The following is a 19,675-nucleotide window of genomic DNA, read 5'->3' as shown; positions in this document are numbered from 1 at the left end:
TGGTGTGTTACTAATTTACTAGCCTGACTCATCCCTGGAGGCAAACAGGGATCGGCCTTCACTGCAGGGAAGTGACAGGCTGCTGTGCGAGGTGCAGAATCTCCCACACCGACGTCTTGTCTCAGGGGCCAGCGCTTCCTCACTGGCAGCTCAGAGGAGACGTGTATACCCTCTGTCAACCACGTCTCAGGCGCTGAGCGACTTTCTCACCTGGTTCAAAACATGATGATGGACCTGGCCCTGACCTGAAATCTGGGGGGTCCAGAACCTTTGGGCCTCTTGCAGTACCTCCCCACCCCTCCTCACCCAACTGCTTCTCCAGAAACACAGGAAGTGGGCTCCCCTTGTGCACAGGGAGGGTGGAGGAGCGGCGGGATGGGGAACGCAGAGCTGCAATCTCAGCAGAGGCAGAACCTCAGCCCCTTCTGTGATTTTGCGAGACGAGGTGGGGACATTCATGGAGTGAGACTTCAGACAAATGACACCTGATCTCAGCTGGTGCAGTGACCTTGGAGCATTTTCTGTGAACAGTATACAGCCACTTCTTCGATGACTGTGAGCCCAGTCGCTGTGGAGACCTTGCCTCTGGAGGCAGTGCCATATCGGCCCCGTGAGAGAAGGCAGGGGAGAGCTGCACCTGGAAGAAAAAGCGGAGACCCTAGAGAGCTGAAGAGAAGAAAGCCGGAAACCACCTGAGGAAGAAGGGCTGAGGGAAGGTCCGAGGGGAGGCCTTTCCTCCCAGCGGTGGCTTGGTGCTGCATGCTGGTGGCGCAGCACCCCTCCTCTGGCTGACTGGGTGCTAAAATACGGAGTGGGCCCCCACGGAGAGCTGAGCCTCAAGAAGTGGATGGACCGCTGGCTCTGCCTGAGCCCTGCTTGCAGCTCGCTGCTGCTGCTGCAGGAGTCCACACCCGCATGAGAAATGCCTTTTCCCTTAGCCGGAATTGGATTTTGATTGTGTTTCCTCGATGTTCACTGAATCACAGATATCTGAGGTAAAAAGACCCAATTGTCAGGAATACCTCCCGGGTTGTGTGTGGGGTCGTCCTTGTCCTCACAGGTGTGGCTAGCCAAGACCCCAGCAGTCACACCTTCCCCTCCAAGTGCTCAGAGCTCACGGGGACTCATGGGGCCCGTGAGCTATGTGTAGGCCTTGCGTGTCCAGGTTAATGGAGGAGCGACTGTGTTGTGTAGCTGTAAACAAATGTGCTGCACGGGTGACTAATGCCTGTGTAGACGCTAAGTGCGACCTGCGGTGTCGGGTTCTTGGCAGACTCCCCTGAATCACCAGGTGGAGTAGTTTAAGCTCCCTGCTACTTAGCCTCCCACGGTGTCCTTCAGCCGTGCCACCCATTCTGATTGGCATCGTGCCCATAGTAAATACATTCTCATTTTTCTTGCAGAATTTAGCCTATGAAATCATCTTAACCCTGGGACAGGCATTTGAAGTCGCTTACCAGCTAGCCCTGCAAGCCAGAAAGGGGGGGCATTCCTCCACACTCCCGGAAAGCTTCGAAAACAAGCCCTCCAAGCCCATCCCCAAGCCCCGCGTCAGCATCCGCAAATCAGTGGTAAGTAGAAGAGACGGAGGTGTCCGACACCTCCAGTAGGGGGCCCTGCTCGGCGGGTGTGGGTGCCGTTTAGGATCCAGGGCCTCCCGTCCACATCCCTCCCCTTGGCCTCTATCTGGCGTGTGACCGGCATCGTCTCAGCCTGGTCCCTGCAGTCTCGAAGGACCCTCTGCTCGAACCCAGAGGTTCCAGAGAAAATTCCACTTGCTGTGTCACCCGCAGCCGCCTCGAGGGCAGGAGGGGCACTGGTCCCTCTGGAGAATCTCACCTGAAGCCCAGGAAAGCTTGGGGCTGTGCTCCCTGAGGCCTCCGCTGCCATCCCACCAGGGGATGAGGCCTCTTGCAAACTCCTGGCCTCCAGATTTGCGAGGCTAAGGGTGACGATGCCCCTGGTACCCGGTGGCGGGTGCCAGATGCCCAGACCTGGGTATCTGCAGCCCAGGCGCCGTCTCTCCGGCAGCTGGGGCTTCCTACCGCTGTGTGGTGACTGTCAGAAGGCACAGCTCTTCCTCCCCTCCTCCTCAGCATCTGCCTTCCTCCAGGACGCTCCCCTCCCTGCCCCCACAGCCTTGCAGACAGCCTGTCCCACCAGGCTCATAGCCTCCCAAGCGGCCCCCTCTGGTAGTAGCAACACCTCAGGGCTGGAAGGTTCCCAGCGAGCCTCCCATCTGCCTCTGCGCCGGCTGCACCCTTGTCCTAGAAACCCGAGGACAGGGACCAACAGGCCCCAGAATGCATCGTCTGTCGCCCCCGAACCCCTCCATCTGTAGCTCTCTCGGCCCCAGGGCGGCTCCGTCTCATCCCCTGAGGAAGGAAGGAGAGACATTTGTCACTGCAGAGACTTCCCTCGGTGACCATGTAGCTTCCTGTTAACAGCTGCCTCCAGCCCCACTCTGCCCCATCCTGGCAACTTCCACAGCATAGGGACACCCCCCGGCCCTGGCCCCTGTGCTCCCTGAGATTTCCTCCCCCGGCTGGCCCCTCCTGACCGGTCAGGATCAGCATCTGCGCCTCTGAAACCCTCGCCTCGGCCCCCACACTCCTCCGCCCCGCGCCAGCGGCCCTGGGGCTCTCCCTGCAGCCCTGCCGCCCCAGAACCCCAGCTCACACGCCTGAAGCTGGATGTCCGCATCGGAATTCTCAGTTTTCCCCACAGCGGCTCCCGTCTCCGTCCTCCCGGCTCAGTACATGACACGGCTGTGCACCGTGCGGCTAAAGCCAAACCCGCGCCTTCCCGGTGCTCCTCTCCCACCTCTGAGCAAAGGCCGCTCACTCCACCCAGGACCCGTCCGGGACCTGCCCGCTCCTCTCCGTGGCCTTGCCACTCCCCTAGCTGGGGCTGCCACCGCCCCGGGTGAAGCCCACCGCACACCTCCAGGGGACCCCTCTGCATGGGGTGGAGATCAGTCCTAACCTGGGGCCCCGAAAACGGAGCTTCTCCCCGCTCCTTCACACCGGGCCTTCCCTGCCTTGAGCAGTGTCCACTCCGTCCCGAGGCCCCCTCCACCTGGAATTCCTCCCCTGGTTCCTGTCATTCAGGTCCCTGTGTCACTGAAGAGCGACCTGGGGTCCTGACCACCAGGCTGCCGCGGTCCCTGGTCACGCCCAGCCACGCTGCCGTCTGTTGATTCGGTACCGCGTTTGTGTTCATTGAGGGCCTTTAAACTTAGCGCTTGCTTGTTCTCTATTTCCCTCCACAAAAAATACAAGCTGCGTGTGCCAGGGGACTGCGCCGTCACCCCAGGGCCAGCCCCACGGTGACGCTCAGCCGGCACCGTGGGTGAAGAAGTGGGAGCCTGAGATGAGCCGCCGGAGGTGTCTTTGGGGATGGTTGAGCTGTGGGGGACCCAGGCGCGTGGCATGTTTGCGGGGTGTTTCTTAGACCACTGCATGCCCTCCCGTGCGGCCTGGACGAGCCGTTCACACAGGTGCGTCCCTGTGACTCCAGTGTGGTCCCCCAGCCCTCCTGCCGAAGGGCCCGCGCCCCGGGGTGTGCACCCACCCTCCCTGCTGGGAGGGAAGCAGGAGAGTGAAGATCTCACGCGCCCGCCTCGGGTCGACCCATTCCACGCCCTGCACGGCCCCTCGGTTGCTGTTGGTCATGTTGATCCCTCGAGTCTGAGCCGCCAGGCCCGGGCTGGGAGAGGCTTCCGAAGGTCCCTGCCCCAGCAGCGCAGGTGGCCGGCAGGGACAAGCTGCAAGGCCGCTGCGGGGGACAGTCTCCCCCAGCTCGGCCCCTCCCAGGAACAGCTGTCCGTCCTAAGCAAGGGACTGGCAGCTTTTAGGGCGAGGCTGGGTTGGAGCTAAGGCTCAGCTGACCTCTCCTCACCTCTCCACCGCTGCTGTGTCCCCTCTGTCCCCGCCGTGCCGCACCCCGGACCCCGCCCTGCCACGCAGCCGCCTCCTCTCCGCCTCCGCCTCGTGGGGCTCCCCGCCCTGCCTCCTTCGTCCTCGCCCTGGCTGTGCGCTTGCCGTGTTGGCATCACCAGGGGCGTCCCGGGGCGCAGGGTGGCGGGGAACAGACGGAAGCCCGCCTTTGGGGGCGCACCTCGTGGTGGGGGTGGTGCCCCTGGCCAGGAGAAACAAAGCGGAAGAGCCGAGCTGAAAAGTCGGGGTGCTCTCCTGGGAGGGGAAACAGGCGCAGCTTCCCGGAGAGGAGGTCGCTTGGGCACCGGCCCTGAGCGCAGCTCGGCGTTGGGGCTCCGGGGGCCCGAGCCGGGCGGCGGAGGAGACCCGGCCTGCCGCCCGCTCCCGCAGTGCCCCCTGCCGTGCCCCGGGCTGCGGGACGGGCGGGTCCGTCTGTCCGCCCGCCCTCGGGCCAGGCCGGGTGGCCGTGCAGCAGGCGCGCCGGGGTGGACGCCGGTCCCCGGGTGAGTGGCGCGCCGCGCCCCCGCGCACTGCCGGATAACGGGCATCAGCCTTTCTGTTTTAAAGCAGATCGACCCGTCTGAGCAAAAGACTCTGGCCAACCTGCCGTGGATTGTGGAGCCGGGGCAGGAAGCCAAGAGGGGCATTAATACCAAGTATGAAACCACGATTTTCTGATCGTCGCCGCCCGCGCGCCCTCCGGTGCCTTGCTCGCCAGGCAGCCGGGCCAGGTTTCCTAGCGCCGGGAAGGAGGCCGCTCCGCTCCGCCCCCGGGGGCCTGGCCCGGCCCGCGGCCGCGCCGCTCCGGGAGGCTCCTTGCGCCGGCGACGGAACCCGCGACCAAGACTTTGCAGCTCTGCAGCCGCGGACGGCGCGCCCCGGGGTCCCCACGCGCCGTCCCCGCGCCTGCCTCCCGAGGTCTCTCCGGTGACTCGGCGCCCGCGGGCCTTGCTTTAGTCGGGGGTGATAACCTTTTTTAAAAAACAAAACAGAAAAGTCAAGGGGATCGCTAATACTGCCTAAAAGTATAAAAATCTTTGGGTTTAGTTTTCACTGTCAGCAGCGTCAAAGGTAAAATCAGAACAGAACTAACTCCCACCCCGCAGAAAGCATCTGTAAAATCATTATGTCATTCAGTATCTTTAGGCAAGAGGACAGGAAATCCTGTTTCCCAATTTCTATATTTGTGGATTTTATATATAATCAACTATGTCGGATGAAGAAAATCTTTAACTCTCACGATGGATTCAAAATTTTAAAAATGATTTAAAACAAGAATTTATTATGCACAGAAAAAAATTGTGTCTTGTATTAAATATTTTTATTAAAAGGGTGTTTCGTTAATGCATTGATAAGAAAACTAAGCTAGTTGTGCGGGATGTTTCTGGTCTTTGAAATAGCTAAATTTCTACTGCTACTACCAGGAGGACCGGGCAAAGTTGTGGCAAGATCCTGAATGTGTCTACCCGGCGGGAGATGTGCAGGGTTTGACAACCCGCGAAGGTAGCCCTGCACCTGCAAAGATTTTGTTTTGGTTTTTCTTTTTTTTAACCATTAGTGTTTTAAAGAACATGTCAGAACAAAAAATAATCTAGGGCTCCTGCTGTCAAGATTTCTGTCATGGAAACCTTGCTTGAGAATGGTGTTAATAATAAAACTCTATTGCAAAAATTTTTTCTATAAAAAATAAATACAAAAAAAAAAAGAAATTCCAAAGTAATAAAACTTTTCTTGAAACAGATAAAAAAAAGTTTGCTTACTATTTGATTAAATAAAATTTACTTACATTTCTTTAAGGTATTTTAATTTTTTTAACGTCTCTGTGGAGTATTTGTATGATACCATAATGTATATTTATGTAGAATCAAATTATATAAACAGTACCAATATCACTATAGAAAAAAATAACATTTTAACGTATATTGTTCTAACCGATCATATTGTGAATCATTTTGAAGTTCATTATAGCGATATTGATAAATGGTGGACTTGTCTTAATGTTTTTTTATTAACCAATATTATTTTAAATCTACCTTGAGGTTATCAGTTATATTCATCAGTTGGTGAGTTTTAAAGAATAATTACATTTTATTTCAAACCGACAAATGTATATGGTTTTAGTTGTGTTGAAGAATTTTAATACAATATTAAATTACTTGAACTGAACAGTTCCCTGTATATATTTTGCTTATTCCCTGTTGATATGTATGTAGTAAATGGAGAGTGAAATAACGCTAAGATATGGTACCAAAAGGAGATTGTATAGGGGCAAAGTAAACAGTAGCTTTGCTGCGACAGAAGCATATGTGTAAATAAGCTTGGGCTTCCAGTTATAAATTTTGTAATTTTTGTCATTATTTATATCATATAAAAAGCACACAATAAAACAAGTTGTACAGTCGCTGGAGCCTGGCATCGTCTGTGAGCACCTCCCCTCTTCCCTGAAGACGGAGCCAGAGGCCTGGGCCTCACTATCACAGTGAAAGGGATTCTTAATTGGCAAAATTGCCGAGAAAATTTGCTCATTTCCAAATTCAGCCAGTCTGAGAAATAAACAGTGCCCTGTGAAGCTTGACTTTGGGCCAAAGCCTCCATCGTCTTTGTTTAAACATTAAAGTCAGTTGAAAGGAGCAATTGCCAAAGCAGACATTTTCAAAAGAGAAAGCTCACCCCACCCCACCCCGCAACCTGGTTCGCTTCTGCAGCACTACACAGGTGACGGGTTTGGGGAAACATCACTTGCCCGTTTGTGGCTCTTTCATCTTTATTAGAACGCGTGCCGGATGGCAGGCAAAGTGACAGGAGCTGCGTCAGGGCCACGCTGGGTAGTCAGATTTACATCCCATATCCTGTGACTTTCAGACAGTCTCCCCTGCTGATCCCAATCTCTTACCCTGGGAAACCCACACTAAGGCAATCTCAGGGTGCCCCCTGCCTGACCATGCAGAGGCTTGGGGCTTTGAACCCCAAAAGCTAATTAAGCCAGCTGAAGATGGGGTACGTAGAGGGCAGCTGTCCTGAAGGAGGCTTTGGGCTGGGGTTTGGATGTGATGCCTCCGCCAGGCTAGTTTCCCCCTCATTTCCAGGGTGTCTGCAATCTTAGCTATTATCTCTGCCCAGCAAATGCGGACCGTACCTGCAGTGGACCCAGAATGAGGCTCAGGGCCCAGCTCACTTGGGACAGTGTAAGGATTTCACTGTGTATTTACACACAGCCACTGCAACCCTGTGGGTGGATCGGATCCCTAGGCTGCTAACAGCGCCAGGGGCGATGAGAAAAAGGCTCAAGGGGTGAGCCTGTCCCCCAGGCTGGGACACGTGGCCAGCTGCAGTGACCCTCAGGAGGAAGCCAGGGACTAAAGGACCCTGGTCCACTCCCCAGCCCACACCCTGCATGACCTGAGCCCACGGGAGCCGGAGGGTCCTCAGGACTGCTCCACGGACCTGGGCACAGGCAGCGGAAGCGGCAGCGCAGGACCAGAAGAAGGAATCTGCTCCCAACTGGCTTGAGAGGGAAACCTCGAAACACTTTGGTAACTGTAGCCACTGTACGGTGGACACGGGGCTCCCTGAATGTTACTATTATTCGAGAAAGGATTAGAATTTACCCCAAAAAAGGAGTTCAATTACTCCCTTTTGATTTTTCCTTTTAAAATTGCATTCTATGATAAATTGGGGTGAATGAAGCCTCTGAAAATTATGCCTAGTCAGTTCATGTTTAAGTTATCGAAGTGATTTTTCTCAAGACCAGATCTTCTCGGGTTCTGATGTCGGGATAAGACGGAGCAAGAGACAAAGCACCTGTGGCCACATTCCCAGAAATTAATAAAATTCACACTTAGACTCCAAGTAACATCACTTCTCTTTCTACAAAAACATGGAAATTTGGTAAGCGGTCTATCTTCCAGAGAACTGGACTATAATGACCATGTTCAGAAATCTATGTGGAATAAAGCCTTAAAAAAAAAAAGACATTCCATTTTAAAATTTTTGTTTTTTTTTCTCCCCCAGGGTAGGTACACTCATCACTGAACTATATCCTTGGCCCTTTTTTACTTCTTAATTTTCAGACAGGGGCTCAATGAATTGCCCAGGCTGGACTTAATGTTACTATATCCTCCTGCCTCAGCCTCCAGAGTAGCTGATATTACAGCCCTGTGCCATGGAGCCTGGCTTAAAATTTCCTCTCTCTCTCCACATATATATATAGTTTCCTATTTAAGAATAACCTGATAGTTATTAACATGTTTTTAATAACGTTGAGTCAATATAACACAGGCCAGCACGGCCCCTCTGTCCTCTGCGCCAGGCTCCCCCACATCTTACACCCCTACTGCTGTCTGTGCCTCCAGGTAAACAGACCCAAGCCTCCTCAGGGGCCGCCCAGAGTCCCAGCAGGCAGAGCCCGAGCTGAGCTGGGTTAGGCCCACTGTTCATTCACACCCTGTCCACCGTGGGATGCCACCAGCGCCCAGGAGCCGAACTTCTTGCCGTGGTTGATGAACTCTTAAGACCTTGTTGCCAACTTGGGCAACGCCAGTGCCATTGAACTGTTTGCTGTCACCCGCCCCTGTCAGTCTACTGATTGGGGATTGTTCAGTGCTCAGCATGGTGCCACTGCCCTCGGAGCTGTTTCTGCAGAGAGATGATCGTTCCAGACCCAACATGCTGCACTCAGTGTGTAACTCATAGTGAATCCCAGCTACCAATTATTCATTACCAAAAGTTTCTGTTTTTCTCTCCCTAGTCCAAATGACCTATGTTTATAAAAAGCTGCATGGGCAGCCAAGCGTGGTGATGCACGCCTGTAATCTCAGTGCTCTAGGAGGCTGAGGCAGGAAGATCTATTCAAGCCCAGCCTGGGCAACTTAGTGACTTAGCAAGAACCTCTCAAAAAGAATTTTTTTAAAAAGGTCTAGAGATGTAGCTTAGCGTGAAGGGTTAGGGTTAATACAGACACACACGAAGCTGCGTGGGCATTTAACTTTCTAAGTGATGGATGCTCAGGCTGAAACAGACCCTCCATTTCTCAGCTCCCGTGGGGTCACCTGCCTCCAAGAGGGTTCCAGGGGTTCAAGGGGGGTCATACAGCTGAAGGCAGCAGCTGCAGCAGGTGAGGTTTAATCCAGGGCCTTATGAGGTTCTGGCAGCAGAGGAGCACAGGGGACAGATGACAGATGTCTGTGGCATCTAGGAGCTGCATGCAAGTCTGAAGCCCCACGGTTAGGAAATGTTTACACTGCACACGGAGAGACCAAGGTGAGACGGCGTCATCTCTTACCGCCCAAGTCAGCTCCCCACATGCAGTCGATGCTGTCCAAAGCAACTCACACTCAGTACCCGGTGTAACGGTCCTCTGCTGTCTGTGACACAATTCAGCGCCCCTACAGCCACTCCGTGAGGATGCAGCCTGCACTGCCTCTCAGGGGAAGCAACAGGCATGTGGGGAGGGAAGTCCCACCAACCCCAGGAAGAGCCACCTTCCCTTGGGTTTTCTGACATTTGAGAGGCTGATTTATCTCCAGTTCGCAAAAATGCCTGCACAGATTTTTGAAAGAAGAAAATCCCAGTGAGTCAACTGTCGAGTCAGAGAAGAGCAGGAAGGAAGGAAGGTAGGAACTTTAAGAATCCCATTCCACAGGCCATTTCTGGGGTGAGGTCTGCGGTGTACACGGAGGTTACAAACTCAGACGCCTTCAGAGCCACACATCTCACTTGTGTGGGTGGAAGCAGAGGTGACCTAGCTGCTGATAGGTTCCAGCTCAGCATTGCTAGGCAGGAAGGGAGACCTGGGCTGGCAGATTTTCTAAGAAATCTGGGTTCATTTGTGACATGGCTGGGCTTTGACATGCTGCAAAGAAATTCGGTGTTTAAGAAATAAGTGTGGGCCCAAGAGAACCCACTTGTGGGCTGGGCATGTTTCCTGCATCACTTGTTTGGAAACTTTCAGAGCATCATGTCTTTCTGAGTTTCAACAAAGCCTTTTATCTGAGATTCTACATGGCTAAATAGCATTACTTATAAAGAGAATCACGTGTGTCTTAATTACTTTCTCATCGCTGAGACACCATGTCCGACATCCACAGTGCTAAGGAGGAGAGTTTTATTTTGGCTCACATTTGTAGAGGTGTCAAGTCCATACTCAGCAGGCTCCAAGGCAGGATGGCATGGCAGAGGAGAAATAGTTCATGGTGTAGTGGGCAGGAAACAGAGAGAGTTCAAGGGAGGAGGAGGGAGGATGGCATGGCAGAGGGGAAACAGCTCATGGCGTGGTGGGCAGGAAGCAGAGAGGGATCAAGGGAGGAGGAGAGAGATCCTCCTCCCAGTCCACACCACAGTGAAGGGTTTGGAATCAAGGCTAAATAAAGGTGAATCTGAAATTAGAACATCTCCAAGGTCATCACATAAGCGAGGGGACGGTCCTCCCGAGCCACTGAAACCCAATCCTCGTGACCTCTAGACTGGGCCTCACCTACCACGAAACCCCAGAGTTCTCCACTCTCAGTTCTTACACTCCATGTACAGCCCAGCTGTCAGGGCCTTTCAAATAAAAAATAAAAACATTTTCAAAAGTTGTGGATTGCAGCCCCAGCTTTGCCACTGGTTACCTGCAAAAACTTTTCTTCCTCCAAAAACTGGGAATGCCTGGTCTAGAAATCTACTCAACTCCTGTGAAGATAAAGTGAGGGTTAGGCAGCACCTGGCATAGACAGGCAGCACCTACGAGGTTGAGGAATAAGACCTTCGCCCAGCTCCTCAGGCAGCCACCTGGCGCTGAGCGGGAGTCTTCATTCTCCAGGCAGAGCAGCAGCTCAGAGCCACTGCCCCAGATAGAGACCCGGATGCACACTTGTTACGTATTCCACTCCTGAGTGATGGGAAAAGACAGAGGCAGATTTCCTATTCATTTCCATGGGATAAGCAGTATTTCCAGTTCTGAGGGCCTGACCTCATAAATGCACTTACAGTGAACACCAGCGACTCAGTTTCTCACACCATAATTGAAATGAACATTTCCCAGCGTTTTGTCTCCTCGCAGCATCTGACTCAGAAGGAAGTCATCACTGATGCCAAATGACTCCAAAGGGCTGGTCTCTGATGAGTCCACTTTTGATCCAATTTTGCGGCCCCTTCATGAGAACACACACAACAATCCTACGGCTAACCTCATCACCCAATTCTAGTGTCTTAAAGACTGCACAGCACATCCATAGTCCTAAGGGGAGGACCTGTGAGCAAGGAACCTACTCCAGTGATAATCTTCAGAGACTAGGCATTATTACAAAACCATTCTCTCCCTAACGGTCAGCAGGTAAATTGTAAAAGCAAAGGTTTGCAGATAACAGACAGCCAAACTTGCTGACTTAAACACTCCAGAGATGTTTATTCATTTCCTATAATTTGGTAGCCAATCTCTTTTAACCAAGTAAAGTTTTACTTTAATGTTTCACAGTAAAATGCCCAAGTAAAACAGGAAGACACTGGTGATGTGCTATCATTTAACTGGACAGCCTGGCGACATCCTCGTGGAGAGGACACACAGTGTGCTTTGTACACACGGGTGTGCAGGAATTCAGTAACCAGACAACTGTTTCCTGAGGCTGCAACTGCAGGTCAGGCTGTGTTAGGTGCCATGTGAAAGGCCTGGCTCCGAAAGAGCTAATGATCAGCTAGAGTCCCAGGAGGGAACCAAGTAATTCCAGTTCAGAGCTACAGAAACCAGGAGGGAGAAAAGTGGGGGTTCCCAGAGGTGGGGAGAACTTCAGCTCTTGCAGGTCATCTCGAAGAACACGTGAAAGGGAAGAAGCTGGAAAAATGAACATGGAGCAGGACAGAGTATTCAGAGAGAACTGCACATGCAAAGCCCAGAAACGAGCGGGCGCATGGCAGGCCCAGCGTTTCATGCGGAAGCTGAGGACTTTAACACGATGCAGATGAGTATTTTGGAGAGACCGTGCAGAAGGGCACGAACGGGCAGGGATGGCACCTGGGGAACTGTTGATGATGGGAGGCAAATGATACCATCGAATGGTCCCTGAGCACTTCCCAGGCTCCAGCCATGAGGTAAGTACTTTGTATGGGACTGATGTTCACTCTACAAAGACAGCTGCTGGTATCTTGATTTACTAACCCTGCCCCCACTCCACCCCTAAACTGAGCCATGTATGTTTACTGCTTTGTGTGCTGTTTAAAATAGTGCCTGGCAGCGTCCTGGTGGGTGTCCCTGACATACGGGACAAGGGTGGGTGGACAAGCGGACAGGGAACCTGCCGTGGAGTTAAGGATACCGTCTTAACTTGCTGGTCCCGTTTGGCACCTGTACCGGCCCCTCACCCCACAGCTTGGACTCAGCCTTGGGCCCTTGCCCTTTCTGTCTCAACCCACGCCACTGCTGACTTCCTGTGGTCCTTTAAGTAGCCTCCATTCACGGATTCACCAGCTCAGATTTCTACCTCCACGGCCTTCTCCCATGCAATCCAGACCTTGTTCTCTGACACCCACCCAACACCCCCAAGTGGATGTCCAGTGGCATCTCAACCTCACCAGGCCCAACCTGCTCCGTTCAGTCTTCTCCATCCCAGCTGATGGAAGCTCTGCTTATTCTTCCAGATGTTCAGGCCAAAACCTTGGCACTGCTCTCATCCTGTGTTAGTAAGCACGCCGTCACCATGGCAAATACCTGAGGCAAGGCCACTACAGAGGGGGAAGGCTTATTTTGGCTCTTGGTTTATTTTATCTCATGGCAGGTAAGATGCAAAAGGGGTCAGGGTCCTAATCCCTTCCAGGGCACGTCCCCAGTGACCTAACTTCCACTAGGCTCCACCTACTAAAGTTTCCACCCCCTCCACCGGCACACAGGCAGGTGACATGCTTTCAGCACAAGGGGCTTTGGGGGGCACTTCTAAGCCACAGCAAGGTCTCCCCTCACAGCCTTCATCCACTTCCCCAGCAAGTCCCCTTAGGTCATCTTCGAAGTACACCCAGAATCCATCCTAGTCTTCATTTTGCCGGATCCCTGCCAAAGGGTCTCACCGGTCTCCCTGCGTCCACCCTGGCCTGCCCCCTCTCAGATGACTCCCCCTGCCAGTTCAGGCCACTCTGCCGCCACCTGAGCGCCTGACCTCGAGTCAGCACTGAAGTCCTTACGGCAGTTTAGAAGGCTGCGCCCAATGCCACCCCAAGTCCTCTCTGCCCGCCCCTCCCGTGACCAGCACACTGCCTCCCCGGCGGTCCGGGACCCACAGTGCTCCTGCTCGAGAGTCTGCACTGTCGAAGAGTCCCTAGACGGGTGCACTCCGTCCCTCACCTCTGCACACCTCGCCCAGAACCACCATCCCCACCCTGACTGGAGCTGCAACCCCCTCCCTGCACTTGTACCACCTCGAGCACTACAGACTTTCCTTGTTTACTTTCTGTCAACCTCCCTGACCCCCGGCTCTACAGTAAAGAAGGACTTTGCTTTGCGAACTCCTGTATCCCCAGTACCTTCCCAATGCCAGGTACACAGAAGATCTCAATATGTATCGGATGCCTAAGAGAAAAGTACGAGTGAACGAGTAAATGAATTCCTTCTTTTCACTGGATTCTCTCCACGCCCGCCGCACCGGGCAGCAGTCCTCACAGGCACACCGCGGAGACACTGGGGAAATTCGGACAGAAAGGCTGACGGGTTAAACCTTCCACTTCGGGCTTTCAATCAAAACAAGGAGATGAGACAACCCAAGAATGTTTCTCAGAAACTTTCAGAAATTTTATTTTTTTAAAATTCACATTTTAAAATGTATTCCAAGACAAAAATGATCCTGTAAGTGATAAATACAAAACAGTTCTCCAAACATGTAAGACACATACAATGTAAAACGTTTTTACAAAGTCCAATGTAGAAAAAAAAGAGAAAATGCGGGATAATGTTCACTTGCCAGGTCCAGAACAAAAGCCTCCTCCTGACCAGCTCCTTGAGCTGCAGGTGTCTCCTTTCTTCATTTCCCTTCATCTTTCTTCCCATTCCTCCATTCTAAGACAAAGGCTAACCGAGATTTTTTAAAAGGCAGTGTTGTTATACTCAACAGCCAAGTAGCTTTTAATTCTAAAAGTACTGTTTTATATTCCGGGCAATACACTCCTAAATATATAAAAGTCAAGTTAGGATTTGAATATTCTAAGGAAGACATAAAATTTATTTTTATAAAATTAAAGTTCTACTTATTATGTTTGTTTAAATCACAGTAAGCCTATAAACCAATCCTTTAACCTATCACAAACAAACAAGATTCCTTAATAATGTAAAAGATTTTATTCACCGTATTTACAGTTCTTGCCAATGTGACACAGGACCTGTAATCTGAAGGTACATCTGCATGGCCTCTTCTCCCTACCAGCACCGCACGCTCTGAATGCACCAGCAACAGAAACGGGTGCAGTGCTTATCTACTATGAATACCAATACTCATTTGATTTACTAGTTCCTGCTGCAGAAACAAAGGTCTTTAAAATTTGATTATGTTTATAATTATACCACATCTATTATCCCCACTGTCCTCAATGACATACTTCAGAGAAAATGTTAGATTTACGCTTCCTACTCAGAAGGTAAGAAAACAGCCCGTTATTGCTTCCTGTGAGCTCTGACACATCGAAAGCGATCGCCCCCAGCCGCTCCAGCAGCAGGGGAGCCAGGAGAATCCTCGAGCCTAGCTCAAGGCCAGGCTGGGTGACAGAGCAGCAGCCTGGCTCCACAAAAAGCTATCTTTCCTCGGGGGAAGAGGCAGGAGGAGAAACTCGAGTGAATTAGGGAAGAAGTGAAGGAAGGGAGAGAGGAGAGAGGGAGGAAGACAGGCAGTTGAAAGGTGAAAGCTGATGTCCTCCAAGAGTCACAGTGACTCTTGTGGGACTGCATAGAAAATCACAGATAATTCTCTTGAAATTCACTAATTCACTGAGAGAATAGCACTGACAATACCATCTACGTAAAAGTAAATGGAATTAGAAGAAACTCATGTCTGTTTCACATTTCTTAGGAAAGTACTGAAACTTATTAAAATTGGCCCTTCCCCATTTATTGATTTACTAACATTTAACCACACAGCAACTGCTTTAAAAAGAAAAGGTGAGGGTTATGACACAAACAAGAAATAAAAAGTCAGAGGGCAGGCTAGCGCCCGACCCAAACACTGACGACCAGCGTCCAGCTGTGGCATGGCTGCCTGCCACCAGCCACGGTGAGGAAAGGCGGAGCAGGGCATCTCGCGCCACACCATGTTTGCGCTGTGGAACTGCCGCAACCCAGCACTCACTCATTCGGTGAATGCAAGGAAACGCTGCACGCTGTACACGCAGACACAGCGTTTTAAAGCAAACTTAAAGAGTGCGAATCAGCTCAAGATTGTACTGGGGGCACTTCACAGCCCTGCGCTCCCTGCGCTTCCGAGCGCAGGCCACAGTCGCCCTGAGGCGCAGCCTGCGTAATGGCGGCATTAAAGTACAGGGTCCTCCAAATTATTCGCACTGATTTGTCAAGCAATTTGAATGCACCAAGAGAATGTTACCAACAGTAAAACAGGGTACATATTTACACTTTCATCTGCATCTTAAGGACGAATTATTAAGAATGATGATGATTATGAAAAATAAGATTAAAGGTGCTCATTTGGGGAAAAGCTACATTATTATCATTCATCCAACCACAAATGTTTCTGTAATGAATACAACACTGCACAACAATTCACAGCTTTACAAAACGTTGGTTAAGAATTTCATTGTCATTTTCTTCCAACTTCAAAATTAAAAAGAATTCATGTTTAACCTCTTTACTCTAAAATCTGTAAAATATATAAAATACCAAGATTATCAACAGTCACGTATGTTTTGAAGTCAGGGGACACGTGTATTTTCTTAAGATTGGTTCCGTTGGTGTAGAAGGTCTGCGCAGACTCCCCTGTGATGACATTCCACCACTGTTCGAGAGAAATGAGAATCCTGTAAGACGGCGGCCACGCTGCTGTCGGTTCATGCTGCAGCCAGACCCTCTGCCCGTCAGCTCCCCGCCCAGCTCTCGCAGATGCACTCTCCTGACAGATGCCCAGAGCTCTGAATGGGCTGCAGGACAGAATGTTCTCGCCCCTGAACCTTCACTTTCACCCCAACCGATTTGAGGGCCCAGGACCGTTTCCAGGCTCATGCTCGTTCACGGTTAACGGATCAAAGGATTCCAGGGGCTTCAGCAAACCCCAGCGAAGCAGCCTGCACCAACCTGGGGCTCCCCACAACTGCAAGTCCACTCTGGAAAATACCAGAGTCACCCGAGTGGGAGGACACACGCGCCTGCAGAAGATGCACCAGTGCCCAGGGACGCCAGCTCTTCCACCTCCTCTCCCAGTCCAAACGCCCGCCATACAAGTAAGGAAACGGGCTGTGAGAGAGGAAACGGAACCCAGGAGCTGGAGGACGCTGCTGTCAGGTGGCAGAGGTAGCACAGTTCCTGGATTCCGAGTCCAGCGGCTCTCCTCTCCCAGCTGCTATAAACACAGACCACTCTACCTGCACTCTACACCAGCCACAGTTTCATAAGGACTTTAAAACAAACAAGATATACAGGAGCGGCTAGTATGGAGGATGTTTAGGGCAGTGAGGTACGAGCGGACGCTGTAATGGGAAATATCAATGATCGGTCCAAACCCACACAGTGTACAACTCCGAGGAGGAAAGCCGAGGCAGACTGTGGACACTGGGTGGGACGTGTTCCAGGCAGGTCCAGAGCTGTCACAAACGTCCATCTCTGGTGGAGGCGGTTGACAGCAGAGCAAGCTGTGTGGGTGTGGGGCTGAAGGGTTTACAGGAGATCTCTGTAATAAGCTAGTCTCATTACCCCATTTTACAGATGAGAAAACTCAGGCAGGGAGAGGTGAAGAACTCTTGTGCAAGGTCACAAAGTTAATGAGTGGCAGAGCCAGCTTTGAACTCAGGCGGTCTGTCCTGGGTGTGCAGGGCATTGCTGCCTCTAAGTCCTGCCTCGCCTTCACTCATCACCACACTTCAGATCAGCTTCTGCCTTCGGGGGCAGAATCAACGTGAACTCCTCGTCATGCTAACAGTACGTGCTCCAGCAAACTCTCATAAAACCTAAATTGTACTATTTTACACTTAGTAGGAACAATTTTGAAAGTTAAGAACTTTTTAGCTCTTTGATATCCACTTTACCTTACAGGAAATACAGTCTGGACTCTAAAGTAAACAGACTCAAGAAGCCTAATTCCTTGGCCAATACAGCTGCTGTTCCTTTTACTTTGAATTTGCTCTGTGCTTTGGTTAGTCTCATTAACATTCTGGGTGGATGCTGGCTGGGCTATAACGTAATTAGTTTAACCATGCTAGTAATCAAACCAGAAGGCTAATACAGCCTGATCGTCACTTAAATATCCCAACTAAACATACAGACTGTCACTGCTTTCAGCTGTGAGACATAACCTTCCGCAGTCTGAAGGCTGTGCCACGGCCTCACTTCAAGTCCTCCTGGAGCTGTGCAAATCTGGTCACTGCTCTTTACACCATCTTAAAGTGCAGACTCACGATTATGTGGCAGTGTTCTAGGGGCCCAGGGAATGGAGTGAGATGGCGTCTAGGAGCCGATGCAGCTGAGGACCGCCAGCGCCCAACACAAGGCAGCAAGGCCTCTCCTCTCAGCAGCACCACAGAGCCAGCAAAGAGGCAGGTCTGCCTCTGCGCTAAGGGAGGACAAGGGACCCTCAAGGCACAGGGCCCTAACGTTAGGGCTCCTCAGGACCTCACCTGCCCCCATCGGCAGAGGTAGGACAGTTTCTGCCTTCCAAATCCAGCAGCTCTCCTCCCCCCTGGAAAAGGAGGCGTGCGAGAGGCGTGCAACATCAACAGAATCGTATCCAGCGCAAAATGTGGCAGAATCCTGACAGACATTCTTTCATAAAGCCAAAAACTCCCGCAACTCATCTTTTTCAGGCTCGGTAGAATCATAATTACCTGGGTCCCTATAACCAATGCTTTATTCACCTATTCTGAAACTCTACACTGTGTGGCCAGTTAATCAGAATCTCATAAACGTCACTGCTTTTAGTAAGAGACAGCATCTTACAGGAGCTAACTTACACAAACAGGCTGGTACAACATCCAGGCGGCCAGTGCAACCCGACTTTCATCGCCTGCTCTTCTACCAGTGAGAGGCTCTTCAGGACTCACTGCAGGACTCACTGCAGGACGCAGACTCTTACCGGCAGGCAGGCCTGGTCTCTCCTGCCCTGCCACCCTGTGCGAACGCGTTCCAGACCCTCCCATGCTTCAGCTGCTCCTGTCGCCACCCGCCTCCCGATGGACAGGAACAAGACGGGAACCCTGTGTGCACCCCACAGCAGCGTCTCAGCACCCGGAAGTGCTGACGCATCTCCCCAACGTCCGGGTACGAAGCTGCCGCACGAAACGTGCCCCGCCTTGGCCTATGCAGGCACTAGACCAGTTAAGCCTGCAGCAGCCAACTCGCCAGGGGAAACTGAGGCCGAGGCCCCAGGATCCAGGGAGAGTCCTGGTCCTCCCACTTACTAATTATGCAACCTCAGGAAAGTCAGAGCCTCTATGCAAATCAGTTTCCTCATCTGTAACCCAAAGATAGTAAAATCTGAGCTTCAAAAATTTAGCCAGTGAAGCATGTTATGAACTACACAACAGTAAGCTGCCGCTGCTCTTACTGAAGGGAAGGTTCACAAATACGTACAGACTTTCAAGCACAGTATGTAACACTGAGTGACTCGGAAACCAGCCAAACGTCCCACACGCTGGCCTCGAGGTCGTCTAGGTGGGTAGCGGGTGGCAGGAACTCAGGGGACTGAGAACATTCCTAACAAGCCCTGGGCCTCGCAGACCTCGGTCTCACCTCTGCGAAACGGAATGCAGCACGGGCGTTCTCACTGTGCTGAGCGGGAGGGAGCCCGACTGCGAAAGACAAGCGGAAACAGCGCCGAAGTACGGCAGAGGCTTTTCTTTTCTTTCCAGGCCTTGAGAGCTCTTACCTTAAGATACCCACCAGCAGAGACAAGCATTTTGCTGTCTGGAGAAAAGCAAAGGTCAGTCACCCAGCCGGCGTGGGTCGCAGCTCCTTCCTCTACCGAAAATGGAGCACACAAGTGAAGAAGCTCCCCGTCTGATACACTCCATATCTGTGTAAACACGACACACAATCCATTAACAGGGTTACTAAGAAGCTTCTCTCACTTTAAAGCATACCTATGCATCGTCTGAGATCTACTTGGAAATGCTGCTTTAAAAAAAAGCACTAGAGGTGCATGCCTCTAATCCCAGTGCTCAGGAGGCTGAGGCAGGAGGATTGCCATGAGTTCAAGGCCAGCCTGAGCTACATAATAGTTCAAGGACAGCCTGATTTCCATAGCAAGGACCTGTCTCAAAACAAAACAAATCAAAACTTCTAAAACATCGAAGTGATTGATTAGAATACCAATTCAAGCCCTTTAATTAAAAGAGGGGCTTACGGTGTAGCCAGTGGTACAGTGTGAGTTTACCATGTGTGAGGTCTTAGGTTCAATCCCCAGGATAAGGGAAGGGAAAAGGAATGAGGGGAGGAAGAGCAAGGAATAGCAAGAAGCCACATAAAATATTTCACTCAAAAATGAAGTAAGATGACAAAAAAGTCAGTCCAAGAGCAAACACTAAAAATGTTGACAAACGTACTTTAAACATCTAAAGTATGTAAGTCTTGC

The 19,675-nt window shown here is 51.5% G+C and overlaps 2 protein-coding genes across 3 annotated transcripts in view; one reads left to right on the top strand and one right to left on the bottom strand.

The window, feature by feature from the left end:
• The window catches only part of Anks1b (ankyrin repeat and sterile alpha motif domain containing 1B), a gene marked incomplete at its 5' end in the record, with an annotated part of 1,074,464 nt that extends 1,068,793 nt beyond the window's left edge, over nt 1-5,671 (top strand). For both annotated transcript variants that reach the window (XM_005374511.2, XM_013518589.1), the window contains 2 exon segments: nt 1,404-1,571; nt 4,506-5,671. In XM_005374511.2, the coding sequence (XP_005374568.1) occupies nt 1,404-1,571; nt 4,506-4,616 (279 nt within the window). In that variant the 3' untranslated portion in view covers nt 4,617-5,671.
• A 7,996-nt stretch (nt 5,672-13,667) lies between these two features.
• Nucleotides 13,668-19,675, bottom strand: part of Apaf1 (apoptotic peptidase activating factor 1) — a gene marked incomplete in the record, with an annotated part of 73,837 nt that continues 67,829 nt past the window's right edge. The window contains 2 exon segments of the mRNA XM_013518590.1: nt 13,668-15,892; nt 18,971-19,117. Coding sequence (XP_013374044.1) covers nt 15,746-15,892; nt 18,971-19,117 — 294 coding nt within the window.

The sequence above is a fragment of the Chinchilla lanigera genome, unplaced genomic scaffold (assembly GCF_000276665.1).
Source record: "Chinchilla lanigera isolate Chin_1 unplaced genomic scaffold, ChiLan1.0 scaffold00004, whole genome shotgun sequence".
Taxonomy (NCBI): domain Eukaryota; kingdom Metazoa; phylum Chordata; class Mammalia; order Rodentia; family Chinchillidae; genus Chinchilla; species Chinchilla lanigera.
The sequence above is the reverse complement of the archived record's forward strand: the minus strand, read 5'-3'. Positions and strand labels throughout refer to the sequence as shown.